Source organism: Echeneis naucrates, chromosome 10, assembly GCF_900963305.1.
Source record: "Echeneis naucrates chromosome 10, fEcheNa1.1, whole genome shotgun sequence".
Classification (NCBI taxonomy): Eukaryota; Metazoa; Chordata; class Actinopteri; order Carangiformes; family Echeneidae; genus Echeneis; species Echeneis naucrates.
Genome location: NC_042520.1, coordinates 15,429,467 through 15,455,092, shown reverse-complemented (window position 1 = coordinate 15,455,092; position 25,626 = coordinate 15,429,467). Strand labels below are relative to the sequence as shown.

The window sequence follows — 25,626 nt, the reverse complement described above, 5'->3', positions numbered from 1 at the left end:
TGAGCTTGTTCTTCCTGTCAGGAAGCTTTATAAGATAAACCAGGTGAAACATGAAAAATTAAAGACCATGGGTGTCAGAGATGATGGCATATGTCTTGTTTCAAACATTGGACTTGATTTAAAATTTCCAGCTGGCTGCTGCCGTATGGGTCTAATTAAGCCTGAGTGTATTTCCTGAAAAACAGATCTGAAATAGAACTTGAACTCCTATTAATCAGTGTGTTTTTTCCTTGTCAGCCCTCTACAGCTTTAATTAAAAGTCCCTTGGAATAGTGGTTCACACATGTCATTTCCTATTTGAAGACATGGGGATGTAAGTAGGACACTCATTACACAGAATACAGGAAACAACTGCGATTCCCTCCACCAACCTCTCAGATTGTTCTATCAGCAGACCTTAGGTGGCTCTTTCCTCAGCATGGAAACCTGAAAATCTCTAATTGGCATCCATCATGTCTGTGACACATACACCTATACAGTATATCCACCTGTACAGCAACTCTGATGAAAAGTAAGAATCAAGTGTTTCTGTCACATGTCATGTGCCTGGAATATGATCGACTCGCTCTTTTTACAACCAACTCCTAACAGTTAACTGGCTTAATATAAAAGGACTTTTCATGTCAAGCTTTGAAGACACTATCTTGTCCTTCATTGTATAAAAAATAAAGCGTGGATCTGATTTAGAATTTTGTTGTTCTGAGTGAGTCAACCCAGGGGTAATACAAATGAATAGCTCTGTCTGCCAACAGGCTGCAGCTGTGAAACATATGAATTGTTTCTCTCCTGCTGATGAGTAATGAGGGAGTGTAAGATAAAAAGACTGTCACATCGCCTTTTTGCCATCGAGTGCAGTTTCATTAATTTCATTTTCAACTTATTGCTCTGCAAACGCAAAGGATTAGCCTGTCGATGTAGCCATAATATCAAGATGGTTTTCACAACAGAAGGTTGATCGGTGTTAAGGATACACGGCGCTCTTGAACTCCAGCATGTGGTTGCTTATGTGACTAATAATACTTTTGCCTCAGATTTTTGTTAATTTATGACTCAATTGCCAAGCTGGTCCCTCATGGCGATGGACATATTGCATATTCCATCTGATCCATCTTTCAGACTGCTCTGTTCGACCTACAGGGCTCCTCTTCATCAGGTCCAATTTGCCAGCTATGGCCAGCTAGCTAATTATATTTCATGAGCTGACCCCTCTGAATTTGAGCCTGATGTGGGTGCTTTGATTAGCCTCCTGTTTTTATCACCTCTGAGTCTGCCACGTTGTTATCACACTTTCTGCTGACAGCCACACTGCCTCAAGGTTGTACACTGCAGTACCGCTGCATAAATTTCACGTTCATGTCAGAAGAGTTCAAGTTCTGCTTCTCTGTCAACATGCCTCATTTGGGGCAATCTTGTACCGGCCAGGAGTACTGCACTAAGGAGACACAACGGTGGAGCTGCAAGGAGGATTTCATCAGCGACACAAAATAGTTTTTAAAATTCTAAATACCAGAGTGCAAAATGTTTAGGATTTAAGCATCGTTTGCCATTTCAACCAAAACCAAAGACACACTGGCTGATTAGGCAGGAGTTGAGTGTGTGAAACAGGATGGTGGGACCACTCACCCTAAAAAACTCTTTTGTGGAGCCTGAGTCCAGAGTGCCATATGCTATCTCTGTCTGCTTGGCCAGGTCTTCAGCACTTTCTATAGGAGAGACCATTCTCTCCACTGTCAAGAAGGCAGCCAGGTTGGCTGTGTAGGAGGAGATGATGATGAGGGTGAAGAACCACCACACACCACCGACGATTCGGCCTGACAGAGACCTGCAATAGAGAGTGTTGATGACAGGGAAACACAAAAATCTAATTACACGTTGACATGCGGTGCCCATCAAAATGCTAAGATCTAACAGTTGTGTTTAGCTAATTGCATTAGTCAGCAGAATCTCCCTGTAAATTATCTAAAAAAAAAACAAAAACCTAATGGTGTCAGCACTCTGAAACAGCCTCTTTTCAAGCTAGCAGTTCAAAATGTTCTCTAATCCAAGTCTTTCATATGCGCTGAAACAATCAGGGTCAAAGGCCATTTCATCGCCTGAAGGAAGTAGTATCGATGAAACCATTCTGTTAATGATAATGTCAGCATACAGAGTGACAAACTCATTTGCACATACAGTGTAATAGCTACACTAAATGTGGAATAACTGTGGTGTCAAATAACAACCACCTAAAGGAAGGGGGAAGAAAATGAAAAGCACATTTTAAGGATTCATCTCATCACTTGCAGTTCAAATGTGTCGTATTGATTTTGCACTCTTTTTTCACTCCGCCCTGGCGTCCCCACCTGGTGTCTATTGGAGCTGACCCACCTGGGGGAGATGTCACAGCCCTGCTGCATGAAGGCGCCCAGTGAGAACCAGAGGGAATTGAAGATGCCAAAGTCATTGGGAGGATCAGGGGGAATCTGAGGGTCTTTGGTCTCGTCCTGTTCCTCGAGGTTCCACTCATAAGGACTGAACCGACTGACCAAGAACAGGACCACGCTCACCCCAATATAGGCAAACACTATACACATCCAGATCTCATAGGCCAGTGGGTCCAGGAAGGAGAACACGCCAGGCTTGGACTTTTGGGGCTTCTTTATCATAATGGAGATGCCCAAGCTCATAAATGGCTTGGAAAAGTCTATCACCTCCTCTCGAACCAGAGTAATGGTGAGAGGTGCAACAGCTATATCTGCTCTCTGGAAACAGGGACATGCACAGTGAGTATTAGTTACAACCTGCATGAAGACACAGTCATTTTAAATGTATGTGTGAAAAACTGGAGCTAGGGAGGGAGCTTAAAACAACATTGTTATCACACATTTTACATATAAATATAGAAACCAGTCTGTGACCAGAAACTATGATACTTGAGGGCAGGCTGAAAACAACAACAAAAAAAAAAATACATACAAACACACACGCACAGGAAAAAAGCAGAGTAGCATTTGCACTGGGTCATGATCTGGGATGGGAACTAATACATCTGTGAGTCACATCGAGATATTAATCAAATTTTCCACTGGAATGTGGCCAGAGAGGTTGGGAGGTAAGATAGACAAAAAGCTCACTCAGGAAGTCTGAGACTTTAGAGCCACAGCTTGGAAAAAAATCACAGAGGCAGATTGACTCAGAGTTTGAGTCATGTCTGACCAAATACTTCATTAATCAAGACCAAAGGCAACACTGTAGCGGGAAAAACTTTTTACTTGTAGAAGTTTACATTAAAACTGCAATGTAAGGAGTGGTCTGACTCAGCTAATCAATAAATGCCTTGAACTTAAAGCATCCATTTTTTTGGCGTCAATGAACAAAAATGCCATAGTCACCTTTAGGCATATTGAGATTCAGGGGGTCTGAGATCAAATTAGACGTTTGTACCTTTTGTTGACTCTGTTTTTAGATTTTAGAAAAATCGGCCTGTGAAGGGAGAACTGGCTGATCACAGGTCTTGTCAGAGGGACACAGACAGGTGTCGATAAAGGGGAAGTGTAAGGAATTTAGAGCAGCCTGCCAGCCTCACTGTCCTGCACTATCTATATGTGATGAAGTGCTTGGCTGTAGTCATAGATTTACCATGAAAGCTAATCATCTGTGGCTGTTAATTATGTTGCATGCACGCATATGCTTGTGAGGGTAAAGCTGCAGGAAGGTGTCTGCATTTCAATTTATTTTTTCTTTTCTAGATTCCTGCCTGCTCCGTCTTTAAACTTAAGAAAAAAAACAAACAAACAAAAAACAAGACCTTGCTGTGTGAACTTCATCGCATACCATTCAGTAGGCTGGATTTCCCGAACATTGCTGGTTCTGGCATTCAATGCTCTTTTTGGTGTTTTGTTTTTTTTTCTCAAGCTGTTTCTCTTTATCTCACTCCTTTGCTCTGCTCCTTCAATCACATTATGTTATCAAAACACATCCATGGAGGTGGTGCTGCCTTTTTAGAAATCACAATGGGCTTCTTTGTAAAAGCAGAAGAAAATAATTAATCACATTAGACAGTGTTACTGCAGTCAGTGTGTTTATGTGATTAATTAAATAACTGCTCCTCTTCAAAGGAGCCACTCCGTAAAGGACAGCTCTTTGGATTCTGCTGCACTGTTTTTATTTTGAAATCCAGAAAACACTGGATTGAAGCAGCATGAAGCAGAAAATGTGTTTTACAAGGTCAAACTAGGAGCAACACAAATAGACCCAATAAACACGACTGTTTTCTTTGCGCTGTCAACACAACATTGTGAGGGGCTATAACCATTTAATCCTCGTGCAGGCGTAAGCAGCGCTCAATCAATGTTGAGAGAAACAAAGCAATAAAGACTGGCCTCAGGCCTAACCTTTAAAAGACAACTAAAATCAAATTAATTTACTGATCAAAAGGTCAAATGTACAAAACTATTAGTCCCAGCCCACCTGCTGTAAAATTACAGGCCGGGAAAGACTTGACAGCAACATCTTCCATCTGCAGGGAGCGGACTTTTCCCATTTGAAAGATAATTTGGAGGCGATAGCACATCAAACCAGGCAATCTCTCAGGTTGATAGTTGGGAAATTGAACAGATGAGGAAGCCTTACCCTCATGCATTTTGTATTTGGCCCCTGTTCAACTATTGTGGCCTTGGAGAAAGTGGAGAAAGGAGGTGGGGGTTGGTGGGGGGTTAATTTTGGAATGCTTGAGGTGTAGCGAGAGCCTAGAGAGCTCTGTCAGATGTAAAACACGGCATGACCCCTCGCTAATGTGAGAGGTTCAACCTTTATGGAGCACAACACATATGGATCTTGTTGCTCCAAAACCGCAAACCACCATTTAGCTGTTGATTCTAAAGCAGATTTTCTCAGCTGTGAATTTACAATGTGGCATATTCATCATACACATCAAACATTGAACATAATTACACAATCACTTCAAAGGCATACAATCTTTCATTCATCAAAGTGATTACAGTGTGTTTGCCATATGGAGTCATTGTTTTCATGTACCTACCTCTTTTGCGACTGTAAGAGAGAGAGAGTTAGAGAGAGCGAAACAGAGAACGCTTTCTAGGCGAAGCAAGAAGGATTAATTGCAATGAACAGCACTGAGAAATGATTTCATTTTCTCCGTCTCAAGATGATCATCAACTCCCCAATGCTTGAGGCTGCATTCGCCAAATTCACTCACAGCTGAGCTTCCTGAGACAGCATTAGATTTTGAACTGTGGGCAAGGGCTGATGAGTTCACAACGGGTTGGTGATAACCTTAAGACAGAAAAATGAGATCTCCTCTCATGTTGAAGTTCCTTGCAAACTGTCATGTAATCAGTGAAATCAAGGCTCCCAGTACTCACCCCATAGACCAGTTCACCCACCATCCCGTTCCACGTCTTGGTCTCGGGGTCTCGGGCTCCGTACTTCCCATCCATTACTATAGACAGTTTGTACTTAATTCCAACATGTTTGGCAATCTCAGATGCTAAATCGACGCAGTAGCCTTCATATCTTTCATTCCCCTCCAGATGCATATAATTTTTCTTGTACATCACATAAGGAGCTTCCTGTTGATTCAAACACACGCTGGTTTATTCACTCCCATGCCCCAGCATACGTTCAGTTATACAAAAATGTGCATACATACGTGCATACGCGCCCGTGCACACAAATACATACACTCCCTGACACATACAGCACACACACACGCGCGCACACCGACACACATGCACGCTCATCCACAACCGCACCCCCACGCCAACACTCAGAGAGATTCAACATAAGAAGCTTTAACCACACCCATGCAGTCATGCGTACAAAGATGATGCCCTGCGAATGCACAAAAATGCAGTGATAACAGTAGCATGATCATGTGGTCACTCTGCTTTCATCAAGCTGTGGCAGCCAGCAGACACCAAGCCTAATGCACCCAACCCATTTTGAGCCCAGGGGTGCAACTGTGGCATAGTAAAAAGAAAGTTAGAAGACAGAACAAAGTTTCTTTTTTATTTCTGTAGGAGAAAACAGAAGGCCAGAATGAGTTTTAGTAGGGCTGGGAGTCATGTACAGGCAAGGTGTGGGTCAGCTCAGAGGTGGGTGGGAATGGGAATGGGGATGGGTTTCATAAGTAAATGCCAGTGACAGGAGAGGGATCAGAGAGTGCCCATACTGTCTCAACATATTCCAAGCACATTGCACCAATGCGCAGTTAAAGGCTGTTTCATTCCAAAAAAAAAACAACAAAAAAACAAAAAACAAAAATAAATAAATAAATAATAAACAAACAAATAAATAAACAAATAAAATAAATTCGAGACGCTGTCTGCTATCCAGAAAAATGCAAAATAAAAAACAAAAAAACAAAAAAACAAAAAACAAACCAACCAAAAATCCCTCCTATAAATGAAATAATTACATCAGGAGATCAGGAGCGTGCTAGTTGTTGCCTCCTTTTCAAAAGGCTAGTGCAGCTCGGCTTTTCCCTTACTGAGCACATCATCATTATCAAACAATAGGACTGCTCAGGAGAGCAGGCATTGTCATTACAGCCACACACAATTAAAGTGCAAGAAGGAGAGCAATGGTTCGTTTGTTCTGTGCTGAACGTATCCCCTCACCTCGGATCCACTGACTGCTTCCCTCAAGTTAACACGTGTTTACCTCCTAACTGTATTTCTCTTCCGGAGATGTTAAATGTTTCGTCTTGTTTCGTCTTGTTGTTGAGTGACACTCCCTTATGCCATGGAATACAAATGAAAGCTAACAGTGGATAAACACAGAAGATCCAAAACCTTTTCCATCATCATTTTACCACGTTTGCTTCCAATAAAGGTTATTACTATACAGTCAGCACATACGTTTGCCAAGGAGGCTAGCCAATGAGCCTGAAACATTTAGCTGAGTCCATACAGTTAAAAGTAAATACACATAGGAGATTTGTTTGTTTAGCATATTTTGGTCTGGGAAAAAGCCCAGAAAATGATCCTCCTCTAAAGCTCTGACTGGAAGTTATACTTCAACACAGAACATATGGAGGAGCAATACAAAATAGATTGGAGAGGCATTAACAAGGGTAAATAGCACACCTTCTTATTCCTTCTCCAATACAGTTTATTTTGCTTTGCCCAGCTTGAAAAACCATTGCATCATTGTCCTGTAGTCATTCTTCGGCCAGTCTATCCCAAGTGTCATTGAACATTTACTTGATGAGTACAGACAGGTCTACTTACGTATGCGTTTGTATGCGTTTTGTAATTGATGGAGTCAACCATTATCATATATACCATCATTGTGATGTCACTGCTACGACAGGCCACTGAAGTATGGAAAATCAAAATGCTTTGACACCCACACGGATACAGTTGAAACACTCCCCTGTTTGGATCGACTGTTTCAACATGTAGTGAGTGGATGGAAAGCAACGCAAAAAAGATGTGGTTCTACCCGCCCAGGACAGAATGTATCACTCATTGGAATCAACACCATGACCTTGAGTGGCAGAATACGTGAAACATTTAAAACTGCATGGAAAGTGTACCATAATAGTAGTGACCACAATCGTTCGGTTTTCCACTGAGGAGTCGTTGGAGACCTGCAGGTCCATAATATTTACAAATCGCGTGTACTCGTTCCAGTACCCAATCTGTGAAGAGAAAGCAGTGATTAGTGGTACGTTCCAACCCACTGACAACACTGAACATATAGCTGGCAGACTTCTATGCATTACTGGGACCAGCCACGATGCCGGGCTCATTAAAGCTAAGCAGAATTTCCCAGAGGTCTGCTGCCTCTGTGCTACAGACCAACACAGGAGCCAAGACTACCAGCAATCTACGCACAGAATAAATATACAATATTTCTGCATTCAACAGGAACTTTGTTGCCATGATCAAAAATACTATGAAAATATAGTACGGGTTTTTATGATCACAGGATCAACTGACAAACATGCAGGATCTGCACTGTACGAGCATTCAGCAGACAACTTTAGTGCCTTCCACCTTCAGCTTCTAAGGTTTTATTGTAAATAATTGATACTCAGCCCTATGAACTGCATACATGTTTAATAATTTAGCATAATATTCCAGTGGCTTAACAGTTTCTTCTACACAGTCCTGCCATTGCAGTTACTCTGTATTCTGCTGTACAGATGAAGTCAAACCAATGTCAAGTGTTTGTTTGCCCATCTGAAATAATGGCTGCTCTGGCTCATGATGAAACGTGTTGCATATGTTGCTGCCAATAGTCTAACTGTTGCTGGCGAGGATTTCCCCCTCCACATCTGGTCCACATTTCTCCCCCCCCCCCCACCTTCAGATCTTTAAATGTTTGGGCCAGACAGGTGTACGAGAGTGCAGAGTTTTTAAACACCAAATGGAGGCGCTAGAAAACAGAAAACTTCCAACTCTTCTGATCCAAACTGTGGTTGAACTTGTGGTGGAGAGAGCCTCAAATGTTTATGCCCAGTTCTTGTCTGACAGTGATATTTGAGAAGTGCTTCTCGGGGGATGGGGCTGTAGGAAGTTGTGTCAAGGAGTGTTGCTCTGGAGGCAAAGTCCTGATCTCACCCTGAGCAGCTGGGACAGATATCAGCCCATACATCACCGGTGACAGTCACAGCTAAGAGCCTTCATCCTCTAACTGTCACTGGGGTGACTCGGGGGCTCCGGGTCCTGACAAACTGCTGCCCAGCTTGTCTAATCTTCCCTCTCTCCCTCACTCTCTCCTCCTGACCTCCTTTCTCCCACTCACTCCATCCTTCCCGCTGCTCTCTCGTCTTCTGTGTAACTGTGCAGATATGGCTGTAAGAGCTGTGTGATGCTAATTGAAGTGTGGGAGGCATGCGGCATAATCACACGTCATATCAGACTGAGCCTACACTTATCCAGCTAACGAGAAATTCACAGCTGTCTCTTGGAACCCGGTGAGGTTTTGAAATAAAACTAGAGGTCATCATATGGTACTGCTTATAATGTGAATGAACCACTGGGAATTACCGTTTTGAAGAGGAGCCAGAGGAATTCTTGGATCCCCTTTGCAGTAATTGGTTATTTGAATGGTAATTACTGTCAAGAGAGGACCAAAAATCATTTCTGCTCTATCCCACGGCACAGAAATGGTCTTATATCATTCTTTTGATAGGACAGTTTTAGCTATCAGATTGCAGGCTGTGTGTGATTTGTGGGGCTTGTAATGCTTGGCATAGCTCATCAGTGCTGCTACCTAACAGAGGCAGAGAAAAGCAATCAGCATTACTCTACACTGTCCTCTGAGCCCTGTTGGTCTCCCACAACTGAAAAAGCTCTCGGTGTTATAACAGTTGGAGGCAGAGGCTTGTTTGAAAGTCTCATCTACTTTCACACAATCACATGCTTCTCTCAAAATGTTTTAAACTGGTGGCACGGCATGGTTTTGGCATCCCTAAAACATGTGGCTAACATTCATAGAGTGCGGTTCCTTGTGCAGATGATCAATAAATCATTTGAAATTACAGGTTGGCCAAATTCCATGATTTTGACACGTAATGAACCAAACCCTGATGTGTGCCAGCTGTTAGCTGTTTTTTGATAAAGGCCAGAATTCTTTTTTGATCCTGTCTGGAGTTGACGTTGATGGATGAAAGCTGACAGAAGTCACTGCTCCGTCTTACCTTCCTCGGCCCACCTGTTTTCATCTCATAAACATCTATAGTGTAGTTGGTTCTGCGGCCATAGTTGTCAAACTGGATGTTTCCGGTCATACCCTGCACTTGGACCTGCCATAAGGGACAGACAGACACAGCGGGGACGTGTTACACTCGTCACATTGCATATATAGCTGGCATTAAGGTGCTCGTGTCCATGGAGCAACCAGAATGTGCACAGCCTGTTAATCAAATGATGAACTGGATACGCTTTAGTAAAAGATGTAGTTTTATGGTAATGAAGGTCTGGATTTGAGTGAGCTCTGCGCAGAGATATCTGGAGGCAGAGGGAGGAGAAGAGCTATGTGCTCTCTTCCCTTCTCTCTGTCACTTTCCATCTTTATCAACTCTCATTCCCTATCTCTGCCTTCCTTATTCGAGCCTTTTCTTTGGTTATCTGCTTGCCAGTCTCTTGCTCTCACCTCCTCTCTTTTACCCCTCCCTACCGTTTTCAGAGCTCTCTCAATGTCGATGCCTTGGCTCCAAGGAACAGCAGGATTGGCTAGGCAGTCTCCAGCACTGCCCCGGCGAGAGACATCCACACGTTGACGCCGCAGGTACCTGAAAGCCTCTGCTATCACCAGAATAGCATCGTGGGTCAGAGCTGAGGTGTACTGTACCAAACAAACAAAGAAACAACAACAACAACAACAAAGAAACATCAGTGCACAGCCAACAGGAACACATGGTGGGAGAAAGAAGAAAAAGATAAGATTACTGTTATGGATGACTCTGTCCAGTGACTCTTTAATGTTTTGCTTTACATCATCAGAGTCATCGGTTCACGTGAGTGTAAGCTTTGATGTCCTCTTATTGTTCAAAAAGTAGTTCCATCACAAGATCTGATAAGAAAAGTCAAGACCTCTTCAAAAGCTTTTGGTGCAGAGTTTGATAGCAACGAGAGCATTAATTTGTGGTTTCATCTCCTGCCACTTCCCCTCCAACTTCACCTGACCTTTATACCACTGAGGGCTGAGCTTCTTGTTTGTTGACCAATGCACCATGACAAAATCTAATTAAATGCCATTCAAAATCAATTTCTTTCTTGATGATTGTTTAATTAGATGTAATTTGAAGCTGCGATATAACCTTGCTTTGCACCACCTATCAATATATTGATTGCTGGGAGGGATGCAAAGCAGAGTTGAAATCAAGGGGTACAGGAAGACAGAATAACAAAGACGAACAGACGATGAGAAGGGGAGCAACCAATAGGGAGCAGGTCAGAGGGGAAGATCATTGTACAGTATTTTGCATGTGCAATGAAAAGTCTTGTATGGGAAGTACCTTCAGAGGAGCATTTCGGGCTTCTGGGAATTCTCTTTCATCAAGCCGCTCCCAGCGCTGAATAAACTGCTGCACGATCGGGTTTTCAGGGTTGACTATCTGAAACCCAGAAATGTTGGCTCCACCAGCAAAGACTTTGTCCAAGCTCACATTAGAGAATCCCTGAGATTAGAACAAAAAAAGGAGGAAGGAAAGGCTCATTCACCTTGTTTTTCTTATACAGCCTGTGGTTGAGCTCAACAAAATATTAGCAGTTTGGCAGTTTGCTAGGTGCATTCCATTATGAACCCTGCTGTATGGGGGAGTGACACGTGTGTGCCATGACACTGAGGCAAATGCTTCTCTTCACGCTTTGTGGTGTAACCTGAATTCATTTACAGATCAACAACCTGGAAGTAGATACTTTACAGTTTGCCACAGATCCTGTGGAAAACAAAAAAATATTTTACTTGAACCAGCTAACCTACTTTCATTCAGAAAGCTCTGCCAGGGAAATATTTCTTAATGCATTTCAAAACCGATGCTTCTCCAGCTGCCTTTAAATTTCCTCTCTAGCCTAGAGCCATGACATGAAGTTTCTTTTTATGGTCAAAATTGCTGTTTTTTAAGTGCAGATTGTGTCATGGCGTGCAAGGACGTGTCTGGCTGATGCATAATCACATCTTCTAACATCAGGGAAACACCAGCAGGGGGATCTGCAAGTGATAGCAGAACGGGGCTCCACTCTGAACATTTCATTGTAATATCAATGCTGAAGGAACATTTCCAACCCCACAGTGAGGTGGCTGTGGGATGGGGGGCTGCTTTCCAAAGACCGTTCAAAAGGTTAAATGCTGGTGAGGATCTTATATTTGAATGTAGTCATTTAAGCAAATGTGCAATTTTGGCTGACTGCTGCATTTTGATAAATATACACACACATACGTGTGAGTGTGTGTGTGTGTGTGTGTGTGTGTGCGTGTGCAGAGAAAAAAGAAAACATACTGTCTATTTGCTTTTTTGTTTTGGTTTGATTTCATACAAAAGCCTATAATCCACTTATTGTGCATGCACATTTGTGCCCACGGCTGAGACTAAGCCCCATCACTTGCAGCAAAAAGCAGGTTCCACTCCCTCCCCCAGGGAGCGGCTTGGTTATTACTCACAAGATTGGCCAGAATGTAGTGGTAACCACGGCTATTCTTCCCCAGGGTCACAACCTATGGGAGAAAAACATCAATACAGTAAACCACCCATGAGATGAGAGCCAAGAGCCATGGCTCTTGTAAGTGACTACCACAATCTCTCTCAAAACGCAAACTCGCAGCATGCCTCTGAAATTGAAACAAAGCAAAGTTGCCTGTGGAATAACAAGAGAGAGAGGCAGAGAGCAGTTAGAAGAGGCATTCATTAAGGAGGAGCTGATGCTAAGAGAGAAACGGGCACAACGAGGAACATCCTTGAATAGCCTGCTCACTTTGAAGTCACAGTGCAGGGACACGAGTCTTTAGCAGCTTGCTGGACTGAACACAGAAACAGGAGAAAATATTTCAAAGGAATTTACAGAGAGACAGAACGATGTAGATCCTGGTCTACTTTGAAAATATCACACCTTTGGAGCATAACAGCATGTTTCAACCCACGCAGCCTGTCTGAAAATAGTGAGTGGTGCTCCAAGCCATTACTGTGATACCAACAATATGTTGCATTTAATTCTCGATTTTGTTCTTGTTTTTGTTCCAGGCCTGCAAATAAATTTGAAAGTGGAACTTTAAATTGTCCTTTTTTCTGTGTATTATGTGCTGGACATGGTTTTGTACTGGGCCTCATGAGTTTTTGTATGTTCTGCAGTCTGTTATGGATGGACTTTTGAGCGGCTGCCATGCAGAAACCTGTCAGCCATGTCTCAGTTTTCATCTGCTTTCTACAAACAGAGCAACACAAGTTTACAGCAAAATCAGCATGTTTGCACATGTTCAGGCTTTGTCACTAAAACAAACCGTCAGTTCATCATCTGTTTGCGTGTGCGTGTAAGGCCGGGGACGTTGGATATTTGTTACTGCGGATCGTTTACAACATTCCCGCTGAGTAAGAGAGAGTGATGAGAAGCATTTGTATTTTCACATCTCAGGCTGCAAAAAAAAAAAAAGAGTCTATTAGGGACGTTTTTTGTTTCACTCAACCTTGACTAAAATGACAGTGTTTCACCTCAGCTATGCTGAACTTTAGCTGACCTGAGTAGACTTCTGTACAGTAGCTCCAAACAATAAAAGAATCATCCTTGCATGGAATGGCTACCTTTCCAAATGAAAGAATGTGTGTCCCTTTTTTGCAGGCTCTCGAAGATTGTCCATGAAGGCAACAGCAGTTGGTGTTTTTCAAAAAGAGCACTCATGGGAGCACAGAGCCCTTCACTCAAACTACAAAGCTGTTTTCTGACAGCTTCCCACATCATTAAGAGTTTAAACTTCCACCACTGCAGGATGTTAGACAGAGAGGGACAAACCAAGAAGGTGTAACAGGAACAAAGTCAGAATTAGCTGTTTCTGATGAAAAAATAGCAAGGGTTTTAAGAATCCATGACAAAGTGACAGAAAGCTTGGTGAAACGACATCACTGCCATGTTTCTGTACTTCACTGATAACAGAGCAAGACGGCTCATGGCTACTTCCTTCGTAGCTGCTCGCAGGTCTGACTTTCAGACGTTTAGCCCTGCTGCGTTTTCTTGGACAAACCCTGCAGCTCCCCGCTCCCTTACTGTGCGCTAACCTTGACTCAGGCTCTGAGCCCTCCTTCTCACACCGGTGCTGGAGCTCTGCAGAGAAAGGTCTTACCCCCCCGCCTGCAGCCCGCAGCTCATAGCCAGTCTGGCAAGAGCTACAAGCAGCAACCTCAGGATGGAGCCCAGCAGGCCACTGATGACACATCAGATACACTGAACCTCCGGCCAGATCACACCAACCTCTCATCGCAACCTCTTTAATTAGGCAGCGACCAAGATCTGGCTCCATTCGAGAGGCACAGATTTAATTGTTACTAGTTGTGATGCCCTGCTGACTGTCTTGTAGGTAAACCCCTCAGATGATCATAACTATTCTTTTAATAGCGTCCATAAGATTTGATTGTCTCTTTTTAAATTAACTAAAATAAAACATAACAAAATAACTGGTAGTTAATTGTGAATAAGCAGCAGTTAAAATGCTGTTAAGTTACAGGGCATAGTTCTGGGAAATACACTTATTTGCTATCTTTTCAAGATTAAAGTGAGAACACTGATGCTCATCAGAGCCGTAGTTGGGGTGTGATTTGCTTGTGATAGTATAAAATGTTTAAACAGGGCTAGTAATCTTTAAATAGAAATTCAAGATTCAAGATTGAAAGTGTTTATTAATATAGACATAGATTCCCTGAACAATCAAATTCTTTTTTGCTGTCCACAATGAATGCATGCATATATAGAAAATAGATAAATAGAATTATAATAATAATCCAAGAATAAAATATTTGAAAAAATTTAAAAAAAAAAAAAAAAAAAGAAAGAAAAAAACAGGACAATCTCAAAAACAGCAATAGAAATAGATAAAATAGAGAAAGCTGGCATAAAAGCTATCAGCTCTGTGTGCAACAGTTAATGTGCAAAATGAAACATCCAAGATTATGGCATGTGCAAATGAATTGAGCAAAATGTAGAGTAAACAATTGCCTGACTGTTACATGAGGTAGTCAATGCAATTATTAACTCTTAACTCCATTAATTATTAACGGGAAAGAAAGAGCTCTTTAGTCTGGTAGTCCTACATTTCACACTTCTGTACCTCCGGCCTGAGGGCAGAAGTGTGAACAGTCTTGGCTGGGGATGGGTGGGGTCCTTCAGGATGGAGGCAGCTCTCCTGTGGACTCTGCGGTGGTAGATGCTCTGCAGTCCTGCTGACCCTTTCAGCAGTCCTCACTTCTCTCTGCAGGTGACTGCGGTCCATGGCAGTCATGCTGCCGAACCACACGCTGATGCAGCTGGTCAGTATGCTCTTAACAATGGAGCTGTACATGTTGCTGTGGATCTTAGGTGACTTGCCAGACTTTCTCAGCCTCCTCAGGAAATAAAGCTGCTGTTGGGCCTTCTTGACCAACTGTGTGGTGCTCAGTGTCCAGGTGAGGTCCTCAGTAATGGACATTGTAACGCCCAAATACTTAAAGCTGCTCACCCTCTCCACTTCAAGCTCCTGGATGAACAGTGGCTGAAGACGTGTCCTCTCCTTCCTGATGTAGGACTCTTTATTTTCCAGGTAGGAGAGGGAGTAGTGAAGGGGTGGCGATGGCGATGGCGTCCAAGGTGGCCCTGTTGGTCCGATAGGTGTACTGCAGGTGGTCCAGGGAGTCTGATATGCTGCTCTGAATGTGGGCCAACACCATTCTCTCAAAACACTTCATAATGATTGGAGTTAGTGCCACTGGCCTGTAGTCATTCAGGCAGGTGGTGGGGAGGATGATGGTTGTGGTCTTGAGGCAGGTGGGGACGATGCTCTGGCTCTGGCTGAGAGAAAGGTTGAGGATGGAGGTGAGAACATCAGCCAGCTCGTTGGCACATGCTCTGAGGGCCCGCCCAGGAATGTTGTCTGGTTGCGGGGGTTGATCCTATTCAAAGCTTTGTGCAGCTGGTCTGATGAGATGGTTGGTGGAGGGGAGTGGGGTGGGGTGGTCCAGGTGTGTGTGCACCTCCTGTCTGTGCTGTGGCTAGAGGTCTCAAAGCGAGGTCATCTGGTCTGTAGAGCTGATGGTGCAGGTGGTGGTCCTTTAGTCTGTGGTGTGCTGGAGGCCTTGGTGGGCAGTAGAGTAGAAGCTGTCCAGCCTCTCTCTGTACTGCCTCTTGGCAGCTGTGACGGCTTTCCTCAGTGCGTATTTCACAGCTTTGCACTCGGTCTCTTGCATTCAGATGCAATGCATGATGCAATGAGTACTAAGCACGCAGCATGTGACGCACCTGGCTGTTTATCCAGGGCTTCTGGTTGGGATACTTCTTAACTTTTATGGTGGGCACAATGTCAACACACGTGCTAATGTACCCAGTCACCTACTCAGCATAGCCCTGTATTCTGACAGAGGAGTCCTCCAGGGTGGCTGCAGTTTGAAACACATCCAAGTCTGCCCGAGCAAAACAGTCCTGCAGGGTGCCCTCAGTCTCAGGTGTCCAGAGTTTAATCTGTTTGGTGACAGTGTTTGTTTGCTTCAGTCTGTAGGCCGGGTACAGGAACAAAGAGATGTGGTCTGAGTGTCCGAAGTGGGGGCGGGGTGCAGCCCTATAGGCACCACGCATGTGGCTGTAAACAGCCCAGTGTGTTCTTATCACAGGTGGGAATGTCCACATGTTGATAATATTTGGGGAATACAGTCCACAGATTCCACTGGTTGACCTGTATTCTAAACAGCTACTAACTTCTTCTCTGTTCTTTTGTTCTCTAACTTGTGATCTGTTCATAGACTAACTAGTGATCTCCCATCACATAAAACTACCTAATAAACACACAGTGTCTTCTTTGTGTCATTTACACAATGAGAGATGCCTATACTGTTGCTCAATGTTTCAAAAAGAAAGATGCTCTAAGGTGGTCAAAAGGGTTTAATGCAATCGTGTTACCAATTCATAACTAAATTGAACGATATCTATTTGAGCCGCTATGCAATGGAGTCTCACTGTAAGATATTGTACTCCCAAATACACTACTGTGCCGTAATATATTGTACGAGTACTATATATACACACACATATTTATATTCATATTTATTTGCAGCCATCTGCATTCTGTTTGTTTTAATATATAATAATAAGTAATAGTAATATGTCTTGTACCTGAATGGAGTCAACCCGTGGTAAACATAATTCATTGGACACTTTTTAAGGAGGCAAAAACCTATATAAGGTCTCACAGTTCATACGGCAAGTCAGGACAAAAACCAATTGTTGTAAGGCATAGTTCAGAGCAAGAGCATAAAACGAGTTCTAAATCTCTGAGGGCCTGAAGAGCACAGTGGCCTCAATAATTGTGAAATGGAAAAACTTTAGACCCATCAGGACTCCTCACTTTAACAGAACTTGAAAAGTCCTCTGCAGAAGTGAGAGGACATGCCAGAAGGATGACCATTTCAGCAGCACTCCACCAATCAGCCCCTTATTGGAGAGTGGCAAGATGGAATCCACTTCGAGTAAAAAGGCATAAGGTAGCCAGTTAGGTGTTAACTAAAGGACGAGTGAAAGCACATGGAAGAAGATTCTCTCGACACAACTTACAAATCAAAACTCCTGATAATGTCTGGTGAACACTCGAGGCACTGTTAACCTTTCAGAAGCCAAAGGCACAGAGTCAAGACAATGCAGGAGTGGGTGTGGGTCTGTTCCTCATTGGCCCAACCAAAACCCAGACCTGTCCTCTATAGAGCATCTGTGGAGAGACTGAAGGATGGCAATTCGCAGATGCTTGCCGTCCAATCTGACAGGAAGAATGACAGAAACTGCACATATCCAGGTGTGCAAAGCTCGCACAGACTTACCCAAGCAGACAATGGCAATGTCATTCATTTAAAAATTGATTATAACGCACTAAAATGTGTAAAAACAGGCTATCGCGCATGCCAAGACAAGCTCAAACACAGATTTCTTTTTTTTTTTTTTTATTACTGTCTTCACCAGTGACAGTGACAGGAGGGAATGCGTTAAGTGTGCCTACACTCTCAATAACGTGATTCTTCTTTTTCCTCTAGTTTGCCTTCCTGATCGATCGAGCCACTTGCTGGCTCCACGCCTTTTTGTTCTGATGCTGAAAGAGAGGCTATGTTTTGCAGACTGGAGTTTTCTTTTACGCTTGATAGGGACAGACAACCAAGACGACCTTGACTTCACCCTCATCCAGACTCGGTGTGCTTGGACCTCACCAGACAGACGGCCTTAAATGTAATACTATGGCAACATATTTCCAATAAACGCGAGACCATTTTCCTTCTAGTCTGACCTTTTTACTGTAGACTTTGCCACAGTGCAGGAAGAAGGAGACTGAAAATGATAGGTTCCCCTGAGTTTGTAAATATCATTCACTGAGGCATATAAAAGAACAAATAATGATGCAATTATTTTTAGCATCTCCCTGAGATATGAAAACTATAAAACAAACAAATTGTAACTAAACCTTTCAGTTGCACTAGTGGCTTCAGGGTTGCATGAAATAAATATTTATATAATCAGTTAACGGTATTCATGATTCATTTATGAGTTGAAAAAGAAAAACGCAAGTTTTGGACATTTGTTTTGCTTTTATTTCATGACTTTTCCTTTACTGCCTTGGCCTCGTGGACTTTCCCAATCATAAATAACTGCAACATCCAGTCTGTCAGTCCCTGCTAAGTAAAAAGTTATTCATGCTAATGTTGATTACGAAGCCAGAACAAAATTTACAAATAACTCCTTTAAATCGGATCCAGCTCAAGCGGAGCAAAACATGTAAATCACAGTTTTAGTATTAATAACAAGCATTATTGATCATTACACATAATTTCCTGATAAAAAGTGTTATCACCAGCAGATCACGGGCAGTGAAGTGCTCCACTTCACTCAGGATTGGTACAAGGGTGAATTTGACCTCAACATGTTTTGACACAGAAGGACTTTCCTCTTCTCCCAGCTCCATTTCTGCTTCAAGGCTCTTGGTAGAAGTGCTCTTAGTGGAGCACGCTCTAATTAACAGCCAGCAATGACTGTGGCTGAGATGATTTTCTTGGCAGAAGCCACACATGCCCCTGAAGGTAGCACAAGTTTTGGCATCCCCCCAACTGAATAACATCTTAGATGCACCTGACTCATATTCAGATGATTACATCTATCACTTTTCTGAGATACAAGGAACAATTAGAGACCTGATACTTTGGGAGGAAGGAATCGCTGACACTGCAGCTGAAACATCCTCATGTTTGTGCCAAGACTTTGAAATGCTTAGGTGTCCTACTCCAATTTCAGTGAAAACAAGTGGGGTCATTTTACTTGACTGATGAGAGGAAAAAGTTCCTCAAGTTTACAGGTAGTAAAATTACATGTGCAAATCGCCCACGGTTGGGGCCCACAGGTCTAAGCCTCTCATTCACTTGTGAAGTCTGCAGGTCACATTCTCTTTAATGATAACGCCTTAATCCCATTAAATTCTATACGTATAACTATAGTGAGTAAATGGCCCTCAACAGTCCAGAGTGGTGCCGGAGATTTGAAAGTACTGAGTATTCCCAGCTTTAGATTGAGCAGGAAGGTTTCGGCTATATTTCTGCCAGCCTCTCCTCTCAGCAGCCCGGGGACAATAAGCTAATGTTGGGATCAGGAGCACCTTTCCTATCAGCAGAAATGTAAGCTCACAATCTCCCCACGTTCTTTGTCTATCATTCCACCTGAGACACATGCCAGCTTCTGTTCCCAGAAAACAGAATCAAAGTAACGACGAAGCTTTGAATTGATGCATGAGAGGAATATGTCGAATGAATATAGTTGTAAATGTGGGGTTGTACATTTTAATTTTTTTGTGTAACCCCTTTCGTTAGGTCTGTGTTGGTACTGAAATAGTGTGCTGTTCTGTCCCCTGGTTTACAGAAAGCTGATATTGCTTTGTCACTCTCAGCACTCATTGAGGACCTTCGTTTCACTGCTGACATCTTTCTGTTAACCTTTTGCTCACGATGGTGCATTCTCTCTCCTTCAATTTCTTATCTCCCACGTTCAGATTTCTTCCTCTTTCTTGAACCTGATAGAACCCAGAGATTCACATTCAGATTCTCTCTCAGTGTTGCTATTCTGGAGCAGAAAGAGGGATATGGAGGCTCCTCAGCTCTCTACGGTGAGAGCAACATGGCCACCCTTCATGCCTTCACAGGCAGCAGAATGTTGTCCTAACAAATCCCCAGATGCGTTCCTCATTTTTTCTCTCTTTTTGTGAATCCTTTTCACTTCTTTTTTTTTTCTCCTGCATGAAAATGTAGCTTTTGTGGCTGGCACAAAGCTCAATGCATGCCTTTCTTTGAACAGCTTGCGCGCCCTGGGCCTGTCCCAGATGCTGTTCTTTTTTTCTTTTTCTTCTACTTCTTTTTTTCCCTGCCTCTCTTTAACTAGTGATGAGCAGGTTGTTGCCTCTGAGCAGACTCTAGCACAGGATTCCCTGGAGGGAAGACGGCCAGCAAGGCAGAAGCTTAAAGACAGATATAAGAGGCCACATGGTCAATCTCATGGATGGGATACATTAGGCAGGAGCACAGTCTATATGTCATTTAACTCATGCGCATTTGCTCTGATAAAAATCTTATAATGACAAGCGGCATCAATAGAAACATGATTAACTTATACTCAGTCATGGTACTTATTCAAGCTACCCCTCTTTCATACAACAAATACTCATCTCAGCATATACCATCATAAACCCAGATGGTTCAATGAAGCACATTTGTTGGATATGATTCAGAGAGCAGAGCTGGCAGAGACTCCCCCATTTTCGTCGTAAGGGAAGGATTGCCATTGGGTTAATTTATCTGCAGTGCAGTGTATTGATGGAAAAGTCCTATGGGCGATAAATCCTGAGTGGTTGTTACAGCATAAAATGATAATGGCCTGGGTAGAGCATTCTCCTCAGTATCCCAAAACAAATTTGTAGGGAGAGTCACTCTGCTCTTATATGAGCAAACAAAACTGCTCCTGATGCAGCAGTATGCAAATATTTGCCTTCCTGTGATTCTACATCATGTAAAGTGATGAATGAAACCAATAAATGTGACATTCAGCTGAGCACGCTTATGACTGAGGGAGGGGTACATTCACTGTCAGGACTGAGGTTAAACCTCTGACTAAAATGATCAGTGGACTACTGATCATTTTAGTCACTCAGCTGAAAAGCTAAATCATCTCTTCAATAACACACATTAATAATCAGAACATTTTTCAGTTAATTAATAAATTATTCCTGCCTTCAATTTATTTTACATTTACTTATGTGCCTTATTCGTCCCAGCACTTTAAATGAGAACAATAATTATATTCATAATAATAGTAAGAATTGTATGAAAATACTTTTCCATGGACTCATGCACAGTATTTGAGTAAATACAACACCACTGAGTATCCTTCCCACCAAACTCCACAAACTTCATAGCCTGACATAAAGACATTCATCCTGCAGTGGGAGTGTGTTGACAGAAAAAACAAAACTAAGCCACTGAGATGATGAGCATTTCCCCCGACAATTAGCTAGCTGGATCTTTCCTCTCTCATGATCCTCTCTGAACACACAGCGACCTTGACGGATTGAAACGACACGTCAACCTTGCGACACAAACACTGGCCTTGACACACAGCCTCTGTAACAACTCCCCCTCCTGTCCTCCAGAGATGAAACTCTGGCTGCAATCATTGGTTAATAGAACTACAGCAGCAGGTAGAAACAGCAGGCTTTAACACGGCTGCCACCGGGTGCCATTTTTTGTGTGATGGTCCTCATGGGAGTCAGCCCATCCCTGTTTCAAAGCATAATGGTATGACCCAGTAGGCGGCAGCTGCAGATCGATGCCCAACAGCTTCCCTGAATGCTTGTGACTCATCCATATTGGCAGAGCTGACCAGATTATTTCAATGAACTCAAAAAGAAATAAATAAATCCCACAGTGGGGTTGCCATTAAAACAAGGGAAAATTTGAATACACTGCTGTTTTCAAGGTTAGACATTTTAAAGCTTTTTCCCCCATCTGCACTAAAACAAAGTTTAGGCAGAAAAATGTACAATGGTGATGATTTAAAGGTGGAAGAGGGAAAAGAGCTCCCTGTTACAAGAAGATAAACGATTCACTGATAAGAACAAAGAAAGAAATAAGAAAACATTAAACATAACCTGATGTCTTTATGCAATTAAACCCCACAACCATGAGCATGCCTCTTATGTGATTCTTATGTGATCAAATGAAATTAAATTGAATTGTATTTATTTAAATTTCTCTGAGTCATAAAGTTACATCAAGGCCATAAAGCAGGTCTAGACCAAACTCTTTATGGAGAGACCCAACATATCCCTCCAAGAGCACGCACTTGGCGACAGTGGCAAGGAAAAACTTCCTTTAAGAGGCAGAAACCTTGGGCTCAGGGGGGCAGCCATCTGCCTCGACTGGCTGTAGTGAGAGATGCAGAGATGGGGGGGCAGCGGAAAAGGCACGAGGGAATGAATAAGCTTTTCCAAAAAATGATGTATGTTCTTAGCTCAAAAAGGAAGCAGATTTCAGCATTGCCTCCAAAACATAAAAGGAGGGAATTTCCAGCACAAGAATTAAATTAGACACAACAAATTAATACTAAAAGCAATTCTGCTTTAAACTATGATTCTGGGACCAAATTAGTATCATAAAAAAGTAAAACTAACAGTCATTGAGGGGATGTTGTGGCAAAGAGAGAAGCTGATATCTAAATGAATGTTAACGAGCAGAATCCAATTCGGGAGCTGATTGTCTTATAAAGAGGCAGAAGCAAAGAGAAGGCTGTGGTACAGAGGTGTGGGGCTGCCGAACAGAGGAGATGCATGGCATAATAGCCACTCATCTATTCATGGTAATTTTGTTTCCCCTACTACAAGGACTGGTTGTCCTTTCATTTCCTCCTCAGGCAGTGGACATGATAGAAGAATGGAGGGGTTTGGGGTTGTTAAAAGAGGATTAAAAAGGCTGCATCATCAGTGGTCTCTCCAAATGGCTGCTCACACTCAGACCTCTCAATCTCAGACTCTTGGGCAGTTTCAACACACTGATTTTCAAGTGAGCTGGCCTGAAACTCAGCACCCAAACAACAGCAAGCTGAGCTCCACCAACAGGTGGGTTTACAGCCAAGGCTAACATTTCATTTAGCACAGCCACGACCTGCTGAAGTTGCATTAAGTCAACTTGTTTTCAGCAAAAAATGGCATAGGTCTGAAATTATTTGTAAAACCTGGCACACAAAACAAGCAGGAAAGGATTTAAAATACAACATAATTTATATTCTAATATACCAAATGAATGAAAGGCCCTTCCTAAAATGTAGCATTCTTTCTTCATAAATGGGATAGAAGTATGAAGTGATAAATTGTCTTCTGGCTACAGTGAGTGGCCATGGTGCAGCATTATGATTCAATTGCACTCAACAAATATCCCTTGTCAGAATTGTTGCTGCAGAAATTGAGATATCCTGAGCTTTAATTCTTAAAATGGATCATATGGATCAAGCTCCAGAGAAATGGATTGTACATTTTTTTTTGTATTGGCAACTCTGGCAAAAGAGTTTGGCAAAGGTTTTATCTTATGTAATCTTCTCTTTTTCCATATTGACACTGCACATATCCATCTTATTGTACATTTTTTTAAAGCTTCTTTAACAAATCTACAGTAGCTAAAATTAAATGGATTTATCAGGACTACTAAATTGACTTTGGTCTGTAAATTTAGTGGAATGCCCTTTAATATCTGCTATTTTGTTGATTACAATTCCTAAATACTTACGTTACTCAAGTAGGGTTTGATGGTCATTGTAGTCTCACCTGTTCTAATATGGTGTTGATCCTGTCCACCTCACAGTCAATCACGTAGCGCTTCTCCTGCCTCCTGTCCATCTCCTCAATGATGCGCTTGAACTCTGCAGCATCTGTTGTGCTGCTAACTGAGCGAGCGGTCACCTGCCAGTTGTTAGCCACCGCTGCCTCCATGATGGCCTGCAGTATGGAGAAACCTAGAGAGAGGGAGTGTTACAGATACAGACAGGGAGAGAAGCCCTGAGGATTATACACACAAGAGGCTGACACAGTCATGCAAGAACTGAGTGGCTGCTAATTTATTCTAGCGAGGTTTTTGCTTGAATCCAAAGGTTAAAGGTCATGTCATTATAATCTAAAACAGCACTGAGAAGTATGCAGGCTCACTAAAATATTGTCTAGAGTCTAGACTTTGTGTGCCTGTGTGTAAGAGTGTGAGAATTTACGTTTTCATATTGAGTAGGCAATATCATAATGACATTAAAGGACATGAATTGTATCACCATAATATTAAAAGATCAGTGGGTGATGTTTTGCGCTTGCCATCAATTAAATTGTGGTATTTAGTCCAGCCACATGTTAACTTTGATGGTGAGGGGAAACACTCTGCGGCTTGCATCCCTTTGGAGGATGGTGCCAACTCATTTAAAGATAAAGACAATGAAACATTCATCCTGGCCAGTGGTAGAAAAAGATCATTATACCACCAAGAATGGAGAATGAACCTGTTTAATGATTAATTCACAGGTGAAATATTTTCATTTAACAGAGCGCTAAGAAACACGATGGTCAAATGACATACCACAGGATGAAGAATGGAGTCCTATTTTTGGAAGGGATAGGTTGCACATAGCACAAACGGATATATGCTCTTTTCCAATATATAATGTCCATAAGAGAACATGAAGGTTATTAATGAAAATCAAGCACACTGCTGGTATCTCATTAAGCCGAGGACAATGCAATTGCAAACTGTATGTACAATAAGCTTCTTTTCCATATCACTATTCATTTTTCATCATCCGCCATGCAGTGAACTGATACAGAAGAGGGGAAAAGAACTAAGGTCCAGCTGCAGCGAACTATGGCTGCATTTATATAATTTCTTTTTTAACTTATTGTTTCTAGCTTCTTCTTTTTTTTTTAAGTCATTTCTCTGCACAGCTTTATCTCCATGAAACGGCTCCAGCTTGCCAATGAAGTCAGTACAGAAAGCAAAAGAAAACAACAGCTACAACAAGAAAATCACTTTGAAACTCCCTCCATTTCTCTGCTCTTGCGTTCCCCTGCTTTTCCATTTCGTATGAATGGCCAAGCTGTCTTTTTGTTCTTGGCTTGTAAATGCTATCAAACAGCTGCACTACATGTGCCTGCCCTTCCTGGTGTGACGCCGCCACTGCAGCAAGCGGCCACTTTCCAGCAGATGACCTTTGGGCAAATTGCACAGCGAGTAACAGAGACCTGTACACAGCATGTCATCTGTCCAGAGGAGCAATGGCTTACTGCCTGAAGACATCAACATGCCAGACCTCAAGGTTATCAGGCAACTTAGCTATCAGGTCGCAACTCCAAGGAGTTCAGCACATAGTTTATGAATGCAACTTGTAGTGCAATGCAGAATTGAGATGATTTGTGGAGGACATGTACAGGTACACATCCAGTTCCTTTGTGGCTTCTGTGAAACAAAGCTGTTTAAGGTTGCAAAACTTGTACTTCGGAAGTAAAGCATTCTGGGACAGAAAGAACATGAAGCTAATATGGTCTAAGGCCATAAGACTGTCTATTGTAGTTGGACTTTTTACCTTGACAAAAGCTGCAGTCTCCTCTGAAAAAAAAAAAAAAAAGCGAAAAAAAGGCGAAAACATTTGAAGCTTATTCAAGTATCATTATTTCATAACTGAGCACAGTCTCTTGTGCACACACTGCCTTCTCACATCTTCCTACCTACAGCAAAAGTTACAGGATGAAGGTTTGAATAGCAAGGATGAATTATTAATTTTCCTGAGGCACAAGCTCAGAACCTTGCCAACTGAAAACCAGTTGGATAGCATAGCACTGTTTCTGACAGTAAACAGAGCTTTTTACTTGATGTCATGCAGATAAAGTGGGTCAAAGTGGTCT

The 25,626-nt window shown here is 42.4% G+C and overlaps 1 protein-coding gene across 3 annotated transcripts in view; it reads right to left on the bottom strand.

Annotated features, from left to right (window-relative positions):
- The window catches only part of gria3b (glutamate receptor, ionotropic, AMPA 3b), a 76,509-nt gene that overhangs the window by 14,518 nt on the left and 36,365 nt on the right, over positions 1 to 25,626 (bottom strand). For all 3 annotated transcript variants that reach the window (XM_029513324.1, XM_029513323.1, XM_029513325.1), the window contains exons 4-12: positions 23,515 to 23,702; positions 12,118 to 12,171; positions 10,973 to 11,134; positions 10,132 to 10,299; positions 9,653 to 9,757; positions 7,541 to 7,645; positions 5,364 to 5,570; positions 2,368 to 2,741; positions 1,624 to 1,822 (exon numbers count right to left, since the gene is read on the bottom strand). In XM_029513324.1, coding sequence (XP_029369184.1) covers positions 1,624 to 1,822; positions 2,368 to 2,741; positions 5,364 to 5,570; positions 7,541 to 7,645; positions 9,653 to 9,757; positions 10,132 to 10,299; positions 10,973 to 11,134; positions 12,118 to 12,171; positions 23,515 to 23,702 — 1,562 coding nt within the window. The remainder of the gene's footprint in view (positions 1 to 1,623; positions 1,823 to 2,367; positions 2,742 to 5,363; positions 5,571 to 7,540; positions 7,646 to 9,652; positions 9,758 to 10,131; positions 10,300 to 10,972; positions 11,135 to 12,117; positions 12,172 to 23,514; positions 23,703 to 25,626) is intronic.